Source organism: Octopus sinensis, linkage group LG8 (genome assembly GCF_006345805.1).
Source record: "Octopus sinensis linkage group LG8, ASM634580v1, whole genome shotgun sequence".
Lineage (NCBI taxonomy): Eukaryota > Metazoa > Mollusca > Cephalopoda > Octopoda > Octopodidae > Octopus > Octopus sinensis.
In genome coordinates, this window is record NC_043004.1 from 968,489 (window position 1) to 982,274 (window position 13,786).

At 38.4% G+C, this 13,786-nt stretch overlaps 1 protein-coding gene across 1 annotated transcript in view; it reads right to left on the bottom strand.

Annotated features, from left to right (window-relative positions):
• Positions 1 to 274: 274 nt before the first annotated feature.
• The window catches only part of LOC115215143, a 62,501-nt gene continuing 48,989 nt past the window's right edge, over positions 275 to 13,786 (bottom strand). Inside the window, exons 9-13 of the mRNA XM_029784316.2 lie at positions 10,877 to 10,996; positions 9,367 to 9,497; positions 6,045 to 6,176; positions 3,185 to 3,256; positions 275 to 2,156 (exon numbers count right to left, since the gene is read on the bottom strand). Coding sequence (XP_029640176.1) covers positions 2,085 to 2,156; positions 3,185 to 3,256; positions 6,045 to 6,176; positions 9,367 to 9,497; positions 10,877 to 10,996 — 527 coding nt within the window. The 3' untranslated portion in view covers positions 275 to 2,084. The remainder of the gene's footprint in view (positions 2,157 to 3,184; positions 3,257 to 6,044; positions 6,177 to 9,366; positions 9,498 to 10,876; positions 10,997 to 13,786) is intronic.

Consider the following 13,786-nt stretch of genomic DNA (forward strand, 5'->3'; position numbering starts at 1 on the left):
TTTCCTAATGCCAACCACTCCAAGAGTGTAGTGGGTGCTTTTATGTGTCACTGGCACGAGGGCCAGTCAGGCAGTACTGGATACGGCCATGATCAAATGGTGTTCTTACGTGTCACCTGCACAGGAGCCAGTCCAGCGGCACTGGCAATGCCCTCACTCGAATGTTGTTTTTCACATACCACCAGCACAAGTGCCAGTAAGGTGACGCTGGTAACAATCATGCTCAAATGGTGCTTTTTATGTGCCACCGGCACGGGGGCCAGTCAGTGACCCTGGCAACGATCATGCTCAGATGGTGCTCTTAGCACTCCACTAGCACTGATGCCAGTCATGCAGTGCTGTCATCGAACTTGATTTCGATTTCACTTGCCTCAAGCAGAGTTTAGTGTCCAATGAAAGTAAGGTACACCTAAGTGAGCTGGTTACATCACTGGCATAGACCATGGGTTATGGTCTCACTTGGCTTGCTGGGTCTTCTCAAGCACAGCATATTTCCAAAGGTCTTAGTCACTAGTCATTGCCTCGGTGAGGCCTGATGTTCGAAGGTCGTGCTATATATATATCGTCATCATCATCATTTAATGTCCATTTTCCATGCTAGTATGAGTAGGACAAGGTTACACCAGGCTCCATTAGTCTGTTTTGGCATGATTTCTACAGCTGGATGCTCTTCCGAATGCCAACCACTATACAGAGTGTACTGGGTGCTTTTTATGTGACACCAGTAATGAGAATGGAATCAGAAGAAGTAGCTGCAAGGCAAGAGAGAGGTTAGACTATAATAGAGGCACAATGATAGTTGTTTTACTATAGAGAGGATATTTGGCTACCCCTGGAGGAAAAGGGGAGAGACAGAGAGAGAGATAGAGACACTCAGAATGAGAGAGAGTGAAAATATACAGTACATATAAAATATGTATTTATGTATGTATGTGTGTGTATGTATATATATATGAGATGAACAGGAATGGAGGATATCAGATCTTTGAGGATTACATCATACAGGACAATAATCGTTTCTATTGTGTAAGCATTTTTAGATATAGAAAAAGGTGCACAATCAGATCAATTATAAAACTCAACGTATCCAAAATTTATGTGAATGCCATGTGTTATCAAGGTAACCCATGATAACTTGAATTCAAAGTGAACTGATAGGATGGCTGTTATACCTCAGCATAGACAAAAACAGCTTTAAGAAGAAATATTATATGTTTAGAAAAGCCAGAACTCATGATGATGTCAATGGTCAGTAAAATAATAAAGAATATAAACATAGAAAATGCTACCAAAGTACATTTAGTTATCTGGCTAGTTAAGAATGCTTGAAAGAAATTTTTTTTAAATTTAGAAAAATTATGTTTTTTAATTACAAGAAAGGCAATTACAATAAAAGTGTTGTTTACTATTGAAATATTTAAATGCTTTTCTATACCTATGTGAACATTTCAAGGTAAGATTAGTGCTAGTATTTAATAATTCTAATTCTGAATTAAATAACACATTTCCTCGAGGCAAAGTTCACATTGAAAACAACACAACAGAAACAATCATTGTTTTTTGTATGATATAATTCTGAAATAAAGTATTGACATTCTCCATTCTGGTTCATCTTGTTCGATACACTGGGTTTTTAGAAATTCTTCTGGCAAACTTTGGATTTATTTATTACACTGGGGAATAACTGTGGATGTTGTTTCTATTTTAATCTGCTGATATCTGATTATTTCATGTAGTTAATCAAGTTCACTTAATCACTGAATGTTTACAAGTGCCCTGATTTATTAATCCATATTACCTGTTATTTACACACACACACACACAAATATATATATATATATATATATATATATATATATATATATAAATAAAATCTTCAGGTGTCAATAAGTCTGCAACATCTGCTGCTCAGAAATTATAATTGCTTGCATGCAAAAATGCTGTCTATATGAAAATAACTCTTAGAGTTTGCCCAATCATTCATATTTCTTATTATCTTGATAAGAGTGTAGTGTTTGAAATATCAAGAATTATTAATAGCAAATGTCACAGGTTTGATAAAGGCAATACTGAAAATGAGTTCATCAGGCTGTTAACCATTTTTTTCTGATGTGTTTTTCTAGATCTTGAAGTGTTGATCTTTCCTTAGGCGCAATCTGAAACAAGAAATAGTAGTTATAATTATTATTATTATTACTACTACTACTACTACTACTACTACTACTACTATTATTATTATTATTATTATTTCAACTGTCTGCATGTTCTGAGTTCAAATTCCACTGAGGCCGACTTTGCCTTTCATCCTTTTGGGGTCGATAAATTAAGTACCAATGAAATACTGGAGTCGATGTGGTTGACCAAATTTCAGGCCTTGTGCCTTTAGTAGAAAAGATTATTATTATTGTATTTTATAAAGATTGATGTAACTCTTCAGGAAGGTAATAGGCAATAAGAAGAGCATGATGCGACTGTAATAGATTGTAAATTTAATGGTTTGAATGATATTTCGACAGCTTGTTTGTCTTTTTCAAGTTCAAATTGTAAAATGAAAACAGCTGCAGAAACACAGAAATTCAAAATATAAATGAGAAAATCCTGTGTTCATCAATTTGCAATTTTATAACTGGTAAAAGGAAAAAGAAAAAAAAAAACAGAAAGAAGAGAAAAGAAAAATAAAAGAATATTTAGTTGAATAGTTTTGTGTGAATGCAATGAACTTCACTTGTCATTTTATTCATTCCTTCAGGGCATGATGCCATTATTTCACAAATATATTTGTCCTCGTGCATTTTGAGGACTGAAAGTGTAGAAGTTTCAGAATATTTTTATGAGAGTGTGCACTTGCAGGTGTTCTTCAAAATTACAGCCACTCGTACATATAAAGCCATAAAGAATAGTATATAAATACTGGGTTGAAAAATCCCTTTTAGGGCACTCATTTCTCCACTATACATGACAGATGTTTCTACCATTGCACCAAAGCAGCCATTTGAATTTTTTTATCCATTTTAGAAACTTTATCCATATCAGTGAGAATTGGATGTTGTTGAAGTCATAAGAATTTATAAACTTTTGAAACAAAAATTGCTTTTTTTTTGGGGGGGGGGGGGGGATGCATCTCAAATTACATATAAAACACATAAATAACATGTAAAAAGACAAAATAGTATTGTTAACTTACTATCCAACCATAATGAAGGATGCTCTTTATCGATCTAGGAGCATAGTTACATTTCCAGCCTCTCTTTGTCATCTAAAATGCAAAGCAAAAACCAAATTAGAGTTATAAGCAGATCACACCTAAAAGGGGAACAGAGTTCATTATTTACATTATTTACATTTGACGGATATTTGTCCTCATCTTGTTTGTTGTTCACACAATGTTTCGGCTGATATACCCTCCAGCCTTCATCAGGTGTCTTGGAGAAATTTCGAGCCTGGGTTCTCATTCCTAAGGTATTTTTTGCCAGCTGGAGGAGATGTTCTCCTGGGGCTACAGGCTACATTAACACCCACCCTTAGTGGTTAGCCATATTAAGATGGCAAATATACCTCACATTGTTGTGCAGTTACTGTTTATACCTCGTTCAGAGATTTATTATTGCTTGCATACAGTTTTTCGAGATAAGTGACGAAAAGTTACTGGAAAAATGATATAAGTATTTGCACTGGGACCCCTTTCATCGAAAACCGGTGATTGTCGTACGCTGATGACAAGTCAATACCTAGAAACTGCAGTCCGTGCGTATCACTTAGGTTGACGAGGGAAGGATGACCTCCCTTTGCAAATACCATAAGAGCACAGAAAGTGTACCTAAAGCCAGCTGGAGGAGATGTTCTCCTGAGGCTACAAGCTACAGTAACACCCACCCTTAGTGGTTAGCCATATTGAGATGGCAAATATACCTCACATTATTATTACTATTATTATTGTTGTTATTATTATGATTATTATTATTATTATTATTATTATTATTGTTATTCAGGTCACTTCCTGGAATCGAACTTGGAATCTTGGGGTTAGTAGCCTGCGCTCTTAACCATGGCCCATGGGCATATGGTGTATTGGTTAAGAGCGCGGGCTACTAACCCCAAGATTCCGAGTTAAATTCAAGCAGTGACCTGAACAATAACAATAATAATAATAATAATAATAATAATAATGATAATAATAATAATAATAATAATAATAACAATAATAATAACATCGAAAAATACCTTAGGGATGAGAACTCAGGTTTGAAATTTCCCCAAAACAGGTTGGAGGATATATCAGCCAAAACATTGTGTTAAGAACAAACAAGATGAGGGCAAATATCCGTCAAATGTAAATAATGTACATAATTCCTCATCTCTTAAATATAGAACGGTGGGAACAGAGTTGATAAAAATCTTTTTAAAAGGCATAATACATTGGTGGTTCTAAAACAAAAGGGATATTATTTTGGGCACATTTAAAATGGTCAGTTGGCAGAATCGTTAGCATGCCAAGCAAAATGCTTAGCGGTATTTCGTCTCCCGCTACATTGTGAGTTCAAATTCTGCCAACGTCAACTTTGCCTTTCATCCTTTTTGGGTCAATAAAATAAGTACCAGTTACGCACTGGAGTTGATGTAATCAAATCCAGAAGAGATGTTATATTAGGAAAAATACAACAGGAACTGGCCTATCATCAGTGTACATACATTTATGTATGTTTGATAACTATAATCATCATCATCGTTTAATGTCCGTTTTCCATGCTGGCATGTTTTGGACGGTTTGACTAAGGGCTGGCAAGCCAGAAGCTGCACCAGGCTCCTAATAATAATAATAATAATAATAATAGTGAAGAAGAACACATTGCATATATATCTTTGACCTTTCACTTGTTTTAGTCTTCAGACAGTGGCCATGCTGGGGCATTACCTTGAAGGGTTTAGATGAATGAAGTGACCCCAGTACTTTTTCTCTTTTTAAATTTATGACAGGTATAGGCATGGCTGTTTGGTGAGAAGTTTGCTTCTCAATCACATGGTTCCAGGTTCAGTCCCACTGCACAACACCTCGGGGAAGGGTATTCCACAATAACCCTGAACCAATCAAAGCCCTGTGAGTGGATTTGGTAGAAGGAAACTGAAAGAAACTCGTTTATAGGCGCAGGAGTGGCTGTGTGGTAAGTAGCTTGCTTACGAACCACATGGTTCCAGGTTCAGTCCCACTGCAAGTCACCTTGGGTAAGTGTCTTCTACTATAGCCTCAGGCCAACCAAAATCTTGTGAGTGGATTTGGTAGATGGAAACTGAAAGAAGCGCACCATCGATCATGGCCGTTTGCCAGCCTCATCTGGCACCTGTGCCAGTGGCACGTAAAAAGCACCCACTACACTCACGGAGTGGTTGGCGTTAGGAAGGGCATCCAGCCATAGAAACATTTCCAGATCGGACTGGGCCTGGTGCAGCCTTCTGGCTTCCCAGACCCTAGTTGAACCGTCCAACCCATGCTAGCATGGAAAGCGGACACTAAACGATGATGATGATGATGATATATATATATACATATATGTATGTATGTGTGTGTATATGTTTCTGTGTCTGTGCTTGTCCCCCCAACATCGCTTGACAACCGATGGTGGTGTGTTTATGTCCCCCTAACTTAGTGGTTCGGCAAGCGAGACTGATAGAATAAGTACTAGGCTTACAAAGAATAAGTTCTGGGGTCGATTTGCTCGACTAAAAAAGGTGGTACTCCAGCATGGCCGCAGTCAAATGACTGAAACAAGTAAAAGAGTAAAAGAGATACATACGTATCGATGTGCGTGTTTGTGTCTGTCCCATACCACTGCTTGACAACCTATGCTGGTTAGTTTATGTCCCTGTAACTTAGCAGTTCAGCAAAAGAGACTGATAGAATAAGTACCAAGGCTTACAGGAAAACTAAAAAGTACTAGGGTCAATTCATTTGACAAAACATCATCAGAGTGGTGCCGCAGCATGGCCACAGTATAATGATTGACACAAGTAAAAGATACACAATAAAAAGATATCAGCTGTATATTTACCTCGCTCCACACTTCCTCCCGTGGCAAGTGTATAAGGTCATCATGGACTACAACTTTCGAGAGGAGCTCCTTCAGCAAGCAGCAAATACCCCAGACATCAGCATTATTGAAATGATCATATTTAAATCGAAACTGTAAAAATAATAAATTGAAATAATTATAATTAAATCGAAACTATAAAAATAATAAACGTTTCCTCATTAGTAATAATATATAATATAAAGGCGGTGAGCTGGCAGAATCGTTAGCACGCCGGGCGAAATGCTTAGCGGTATTTCATCTGCCGCTACGTTCTGAGTTCAAATTCCGCCGAGGTCGACTTTGTTTTTCATCCTTTCGGGGTCGATTAAATAAGTACCAGTTACGCACTGGGGTCGATGAAATCGACTTAATCCGTTTGTCTGTCCTTGTTTATCCTCTCTGTGTTCATCCCCTTGTGGGTAGTAAAGAAATAGGTATCTCGTCTGCCGTTACGTTCTGAGTTCAAATCCCGCCGATGTCGACTTTACCTTTCATTCTTTCGGGGTCGATAAATTAAGTACCAGTTGCGTACTGGGGTCGATATAATCGACTGCCCCACTCCCCCAAAATTTCGAAGTAGAAAAAAATATATAATTTTGTCTATTAAACATTGTAACGCAGCGTACGATGTAAGGGAGGTAACTCACTATTAGTTGCCAAATAAAGTCGAACGTTGGCGGATTGACGTTCTTTCTAAAATATGTTTTCACTTTTCCGATCGATTTCTACGCAATTACCGTAAATCTTCGAGTATAATCCGCATTTTTCCCCCCCAAAATTTAACGGCAAAAATCCCTAGTGCGTACTATATACGAGGTTAAAAATGAAAATTATTTTTTAAGTAACGTCCGAGTCTCTATTTGCTGTCCGGCAATGTTTATTCAGACGCATTTTGTGATGTCGGGCGCGAAAATACCTTAAATCATCCATAACTTTCAGTAAGCAACTTTTATTAAACGTTATTACTGTTATTTCTTTATTTTCTGCAAACAAAATGCTAAAAAAAGCTACACGTTTGCCTTATGTTATATATAGAATAATAATAAAGGACGTTAGCGTATACATTTTTACAAACCAAGGACGTTCTATAGACCTCCTTGACTCAAGTTAGAGAAAGGGTGCGTATTATACACAAGGTTTAGGTTTTTCAGAGGTGCAGCCCCCTAAAAATCCCCTGTGTATTATACTCAAGGGCGGACTATACTCGAGGATTTACGGTATGCACTTGGCTTTCCTTCAATGTCTGTGTGTGTTTGTTAGCATGTTGATAAATCGTACAGTAATAAACCAAGCAACAAATTGTCCCACACAACCATTTGACAGTGTTGGTTTGTTTACGTCCCCACAATTTAGTGGCTAAGCGAGAAAAAAAATAGAAAGAAATCAAAACACATATACAAATGAATAAGCACTAGGATTTTAAAAAAAATAAGTACATGGGTGGATTTGTTCAATGAAACCCTTCCAGAGAGTACTCCAGCATGACCATAGTCTGATGACTGAAACAAGCAGGAGATAATAACTTAGAAAGGTTTTGGCCAGTATTGGCCCAGGTCATGTCTAACTTAATAGCACCACCTGGTGATAGAAGATTAAAAGTATGTACATGTCATTTTTTACCTGTTTTAATGATTGGACAGCAGGTAAGAGAATTGGAAATGAAATTCCAGATGTAGAAGCAGAACCTGGAATCAAAGGACCTTAAATTTGGCCCTGGCAAGGACCAAAGCTGTTGCTGTTAGCAAGAAAGCAGATAAGACTTTCTTTCCATCAGGTGAATGACATTGCTCAATATATACTCTTTACTCTTTTATTTGTTTCAGTCATTTCACTGCGGCCATGCTGGAGCACCGCCTTTAGTTGAGCAAATCAACCCCAGGACTTATTCTTTGTAAGCCTAATACTTATTCTATCGGTGTCTTTTGCCAAACCACTAGGTTACAGGGATGTAAACACACCAGCATTGGTTATCAAGCGATGTTGGGGGGACAAACACAGACACACACACATAAATACATATATATATACATATATACATACATATATACGATGGGCTTCTTTCAGTTTCCATCTACCAAATCCACTCACAAGGCTTTGGTCAGCCCAAGACTATAGTAGAAGACACTTGCCCAAGGTGCCACACAGTGGGACTGAACCTGGAACCATGTGTTTGAAGAAATTCTATTTGGTGCACCCCAGTGCAAGCTATAGACATATGGGAGGTGCAGTGGAGTCACAGGTGGGTCAACAATGACAGTCGTTTTTGCATGTGGTAAATGTGCAGGAGCAATAGACACTGGGACAGACAGGGATTAGATTTCCTCAAATGCCCAGGTGGATCCCTAGAGATTGTGGATGGTTTCTGTTTCCTAAATGATCAAATTGGCAATGGAGAAGGGCAGTTTGAAGGTACGGTTGCTGGAATAAGAATAGGATGGATTCCAAGAACTATTATCTTTGTTGGCGATGAGGTGGAGTGACAATGGGCTCTAACAAAGAGCAAAGGTCGGGTTGTATGGTACTTGTGTTTGAACGGCTACGCTCCATGGTGGTGAGACATGGACTCTGAATGCAAAGAGCTTGCAAAGACTGGAGAGAAATGAGGCTAGTTACTTAGAGATCTTGTCAGTGGTTGTGCAATGCACTCTGTAAAGGACACCTAGCCAAAACTGACATTGGAACTAGGAGCTAACCTCTGAGATTGTCAGTTACTTTCAAACCATACCAACATGGCAAAGGGGACATTAAATGATATGTGTATATGTGTGTATACATGTATATATATATATGTGTGTGTGTGTGTGTGTGTGTGTGTGTGTGTGTGTTTATATATTCTGAAGAAGGTTGACCAACTGCCAACTCTAGCCAGCAGGTATCCGCTACTGAAGATGGGAAAAGACCTAGAAACCATGTCCTACTGGTCCTGATAAAGCTAGAGGGGAGTAGTTTGCTCCCTTTCTCACAAGATACCAGACACAGGTTGTGTGTCATTAACCAGCTGGAAAAGATGTATTCTTACTACACAGCCACCCTTGTGCCTATTAATATTTTTTTTAATATATTTATATATGTGTCTTTGTGTTTGTCTCTCACTACTGCTTCACAACCAGTGTTGGTTTGTTTACATCACCATAACTTATCGGTTTGGCAAATAGAGACTGACAGAATAAGTACTAGACTTAAAATAACTACTGGCATAGATTTGTTCAAAGTGGTGCTTCAGCATGGTCGCTGTCCAATAACTGAAACAAGTAAAAGATAAAAGATTTTAAATATTCTCAACAAATCAAAGAATACTTACTTCTGGGGGCAAAATTGTTGGGAATACTAGATTCTGTGTTGTTTCTATGTTCAGGTGTGAAGTGAGAGAAGCTCCCAGGTGAAAGTTCGTTAACTGTGGAATTCCTTTCTCATTCAATAATAAATTATTAGCTGAAAAACCACAAAGTTAAACAGATCAGTTTCAGAATGACTGTAATGATAAGAATCCCAAATAGTATCTCTGCAACTATATATATCCTTTCTACTAAAGGCACAAGGCCTGGAATTTTGGGGCAGGGGACTAGTTGATAATATCGACCCCAGTGTTTCACTGGTACTTAATTTATTGACCCCAAAAGGATGAAACTATATATATATGTAAAGGTAACACGCATTAACAAAGGGATGTAGGTTCAACTCCCAAGCAGATATGAAAGCCTTCTTTTTTCTGTCGAGGGCTTATATGTCCTTTTATTAGACTATTTTCCTTAGTCATTGCACGGTGAATGCTATAAGCTAATATAAAAATATCATTATTATTATTTACAGGATTGTAAAAACAGCACTGTATAAAAATCCATTATCACCGAAAGCATATATATATACTAGCAGCATAGCCCGGCGTTGCCCGGGTATGTAAGAGCCCCTAGTAGGCAACGACTAATCCCAATCTAGTCCTTTCCCTCTAATTTCCTGCCAATTTGTGAAAACGCGATTTTCCAAAATGGCATGATTTTATCGATTTTTTCTGATGGTAAGGTATTGCATGGAAAACTAACATCAGAATTAAGTTTCTTAGGGTAACATTAAGCTTCACCATGAGTTTGGTGAAAATCGATTGCAAGTTGCGAAAACTACAACAGAAAATGTGTTGCATATAAAAAGCTTAGATTCTTGACCCCGTGTCGAATTTATCGATTTTTTCAGAACTGGGGGAACTTTTCAAAATTTTCGCTGCGTTAGTTTTGAATTATGACATTGGGCTATGTGTGTGTCAAGTTTCATCAGAATCGGTTGAAAGCTGTAGTCAGGGTGAGGGTACAACCTGACAGACACACAGACAGACAAACTGCCGTTTATATATATATATATATATATATATAAATATATATATAAATATATATATATATATATATATATATAAATATATATATAAATATATATATATATATTATATATATATATATATAAATATATATATAAATATATATATATATATATATATATATATAGTTGAGGTTACAAGAGATAATGTTGTCATTGAGACCCAAAGGTGTCAGGTAATGCTGAATAAGTGCTATAGACAGACCATAGTTAAGTTCCAGATTCGGTAATATTGCGAATAAAGGGTTTAACGTTGGTTCTATGTCAGCGTGTGTGTATAAGAATTTTTTGCGTAATAAGATAAAACACCAAGGCTGTATGTATATTATATTATACACACACACACACACATCTATTGTGTATATGCTAGCTATGAAACTTCTGCAATGATGGCAACCAGATTCAAATAATTGAATGTATAAATGAAATTCAATTCAAAGACTTACATGTCCAAGCTAGAAATAAGATTCCATTTTCATTGAGGTATTTGGCAGCTTCGATTAATTTTAAGATTATGTCTTTTATTTCAGCAGCGTATAAAGCATTAAGTTTTCTGTGTAATGGTTCTGCAACAGGAATAAAACATAAATATATACAAATAAACAACGATCTTCATATTTATATGTAACACACACACAGGCTGAAGATCTTAATTAAGTTAACAAGCTATCAAGCAACTGTCACCATCATCCTATCATATTTATTTAGCATGTTGCCATGTTCTGCTACTCTATATTTCGTTTTTCGCCCTTTTCAAGCCTAGCCAGGCTCATGGACCCGGTTTCTGTGGCGTATGTGTTCCCCCCAGCTGGACGGGACGCCAGTCCATCACAGCATTACTCAAGAAACAGGAAGAAAGAGTGAGAGAAAGTTGTGGCGAAAGAGTATAACAGGGGTCGCCACCACCCCCTACAGGAGCTTCTTGGAGCTTTTAGGTGTTTTCGCTCAATAAACACACGCAACGCCCGGTCTGGGAATCAAAACCACGATCAACCGACTGCGAGTCCGCTGCCCTAACCACTGGGCCAATATGCCTCCAAATGCCCATTCTCAAGCCATGCCAGGCTCATAAGGGCCGGTTTCTGGTTTCAGTGGCGTAGAAATTCCCCACCTGGACGGGACGCCAGTCCGTTGCAGGATTATTCATTTTTGCCAGCTGAGTGGACTGGAGCAGCGTGAAAAGAAGGGTTTTGCTCAAGAACACGACACATAGCCCGGTCCAGGAATCAAAACCACAACCTTATGATCATGAATTCAACACCCTAACTACTAAGCCACACGCCTCCACTATGTGCCCTTTTAAAGCTTAACCAGGCTCATGGGCCCGGTTTCCCAGTTTCCATGGCATATGTGTTCCCCAGCTGGACAGGACACCAGTCCATCGCAGTGTTACTCATTTTTGCCAGCTGAGTGGATGGGAGCAACGTGAAATGAAGTGTTTTGCTCAAGAACACAATGCGTCACCCGGTCCGGGAATGGAAACCACAATCTTACCATCACAATGCTGACACCCTAACCACTAAGTCACATGCCTCTACTGCTACTCTGTATTGCAAGTTCATAATCCACTAGAGTTGACTTCACTCTTTTATTTGCACAGATGCCATCCTATCACACACATCTCCAGGAAGAGACAGTGTCCAAGAAAATAAGAATCTATCATAAACTGGTTCAATTCTACAAACGAATACCTTCATCATCATCATTTAACGTCCATTTCCCATGCTAGCATGGGTTTTTTACAAATTTGTGACCTTATGACCTAAATGTTAAACAATAAAATAAGTAATTGTATGTATGTATGCATACATACATACATACATACAAACATGCACGCACACATACATACATATAAATGCCAGGTGCAGTTTCACTGCTCAGCACTGCACAAGTATCTCCAATAGTCACAGACCGACCAATGCCTTGTGATTAGATGGACTAAAAATGCCAACTGTGTCATCATCATCAACAACATCATCATTTAACGTCCATTTTCCATGCTGGCATGGGTTGGACAGTTCAACAAGTGCTGATAGGCTGGAGAACTACACCAGGCTTCGTTTGTGTGTTTTGGCAGGGTTTCTATGGCTCGATGCCCTTCCTGATGCCAACCACTTTACAGAGTGCTTTTATGTGGCACCAGTGGAGTTACCAAGTAGCTTGCAAGACAAAGTCATCTCAGCTGAGAGAGTGGGGTGGGGTAGTGTGGAACTGAGGAAAATGTCTGTGATCCAGGTGAGAGGCTGGAATAGAAAGTGGGGCAGAAATAATTGTCTTGCTATAGAGGGAATACTTTGCTAGCCCAGAGGAATGGGAGAGAGTTCAGGAAAAATAAAGAGACAGCCAGGATAGGAGAGAGAAAAATAGATGGTGTTGGAGATGTATTGGGGCCAGGAGGATGTTCCATAAGAGTGTGAGAAACTGTTAAGGAACATCTCTAGGTACACATATGGGTTTGTTGAGGGTTATGCTGCTCCTAAGTCCAAACAATATATGAAACAAATATAAAGTTATTCTAAAATATCATTCTGCATGTGGTGCTCCAGCTGAGCCAGTCTTTTGGGCCAAAATGCATAAAAGAATAAAAGATTAATATTTCTACCAATTTATTACACATTTCTACAGCCTCCATCATTCAGAATTTCTCTTCTTTTCTTATCTTTTTTCCCCCCATTCTTTCTCCTCTTTCCTAGGATTTTCTTTGTGTATTTGACAAAGGATTATGTCCAAAGCATTAAACATGAAACTCTATGATTTTAACTTTGTAACATTTTTCCTCCTTTGAGTACCAACCTAATAAAATTAACAACGAAGACCCGATAAATGAAGTGAATTCATGGCTCACAGGACGGCCTGCTGTGCTTATCTTGGATCGTAGGGTGACCCGGTGTGCTTGAGGAGACCTATTGAGTCAAGTACATCAACATCAAAATAAATATCAAATGGAAATTGTAGTTGTGATACCCGTGTCGGTGGCATGTAAAAAGCACCGTCTGAACGTTGTTGATGCCAGCGCTGCCTTCGCTGGCGTCCATGCCGGTGGCACATAAAAAGCACCAACCGATTGTGAACATTGCCAGCCTCCTCTGGCCCCTCTGCCAGTGGCACGTAAAAAGCACCCACTACATTCATGGAGTGGTTGGCGTTAGGAAGGGCATCCAGCTGTAGAAACACTGCCAGATCAGACTGGAGCTTGGTGCAGCCTCCTAGCTTCCCAGACCCCAGTCAAACCGTCCAACCCATGCTAGCATGGAAAACAGACGTTAAACGATGATGATGATGAATGAATATACCCTACATTGTTGTTGTTTGTGATTACTGTTATGGATTCTGAATAAGGTTTTTTGACAAAAACA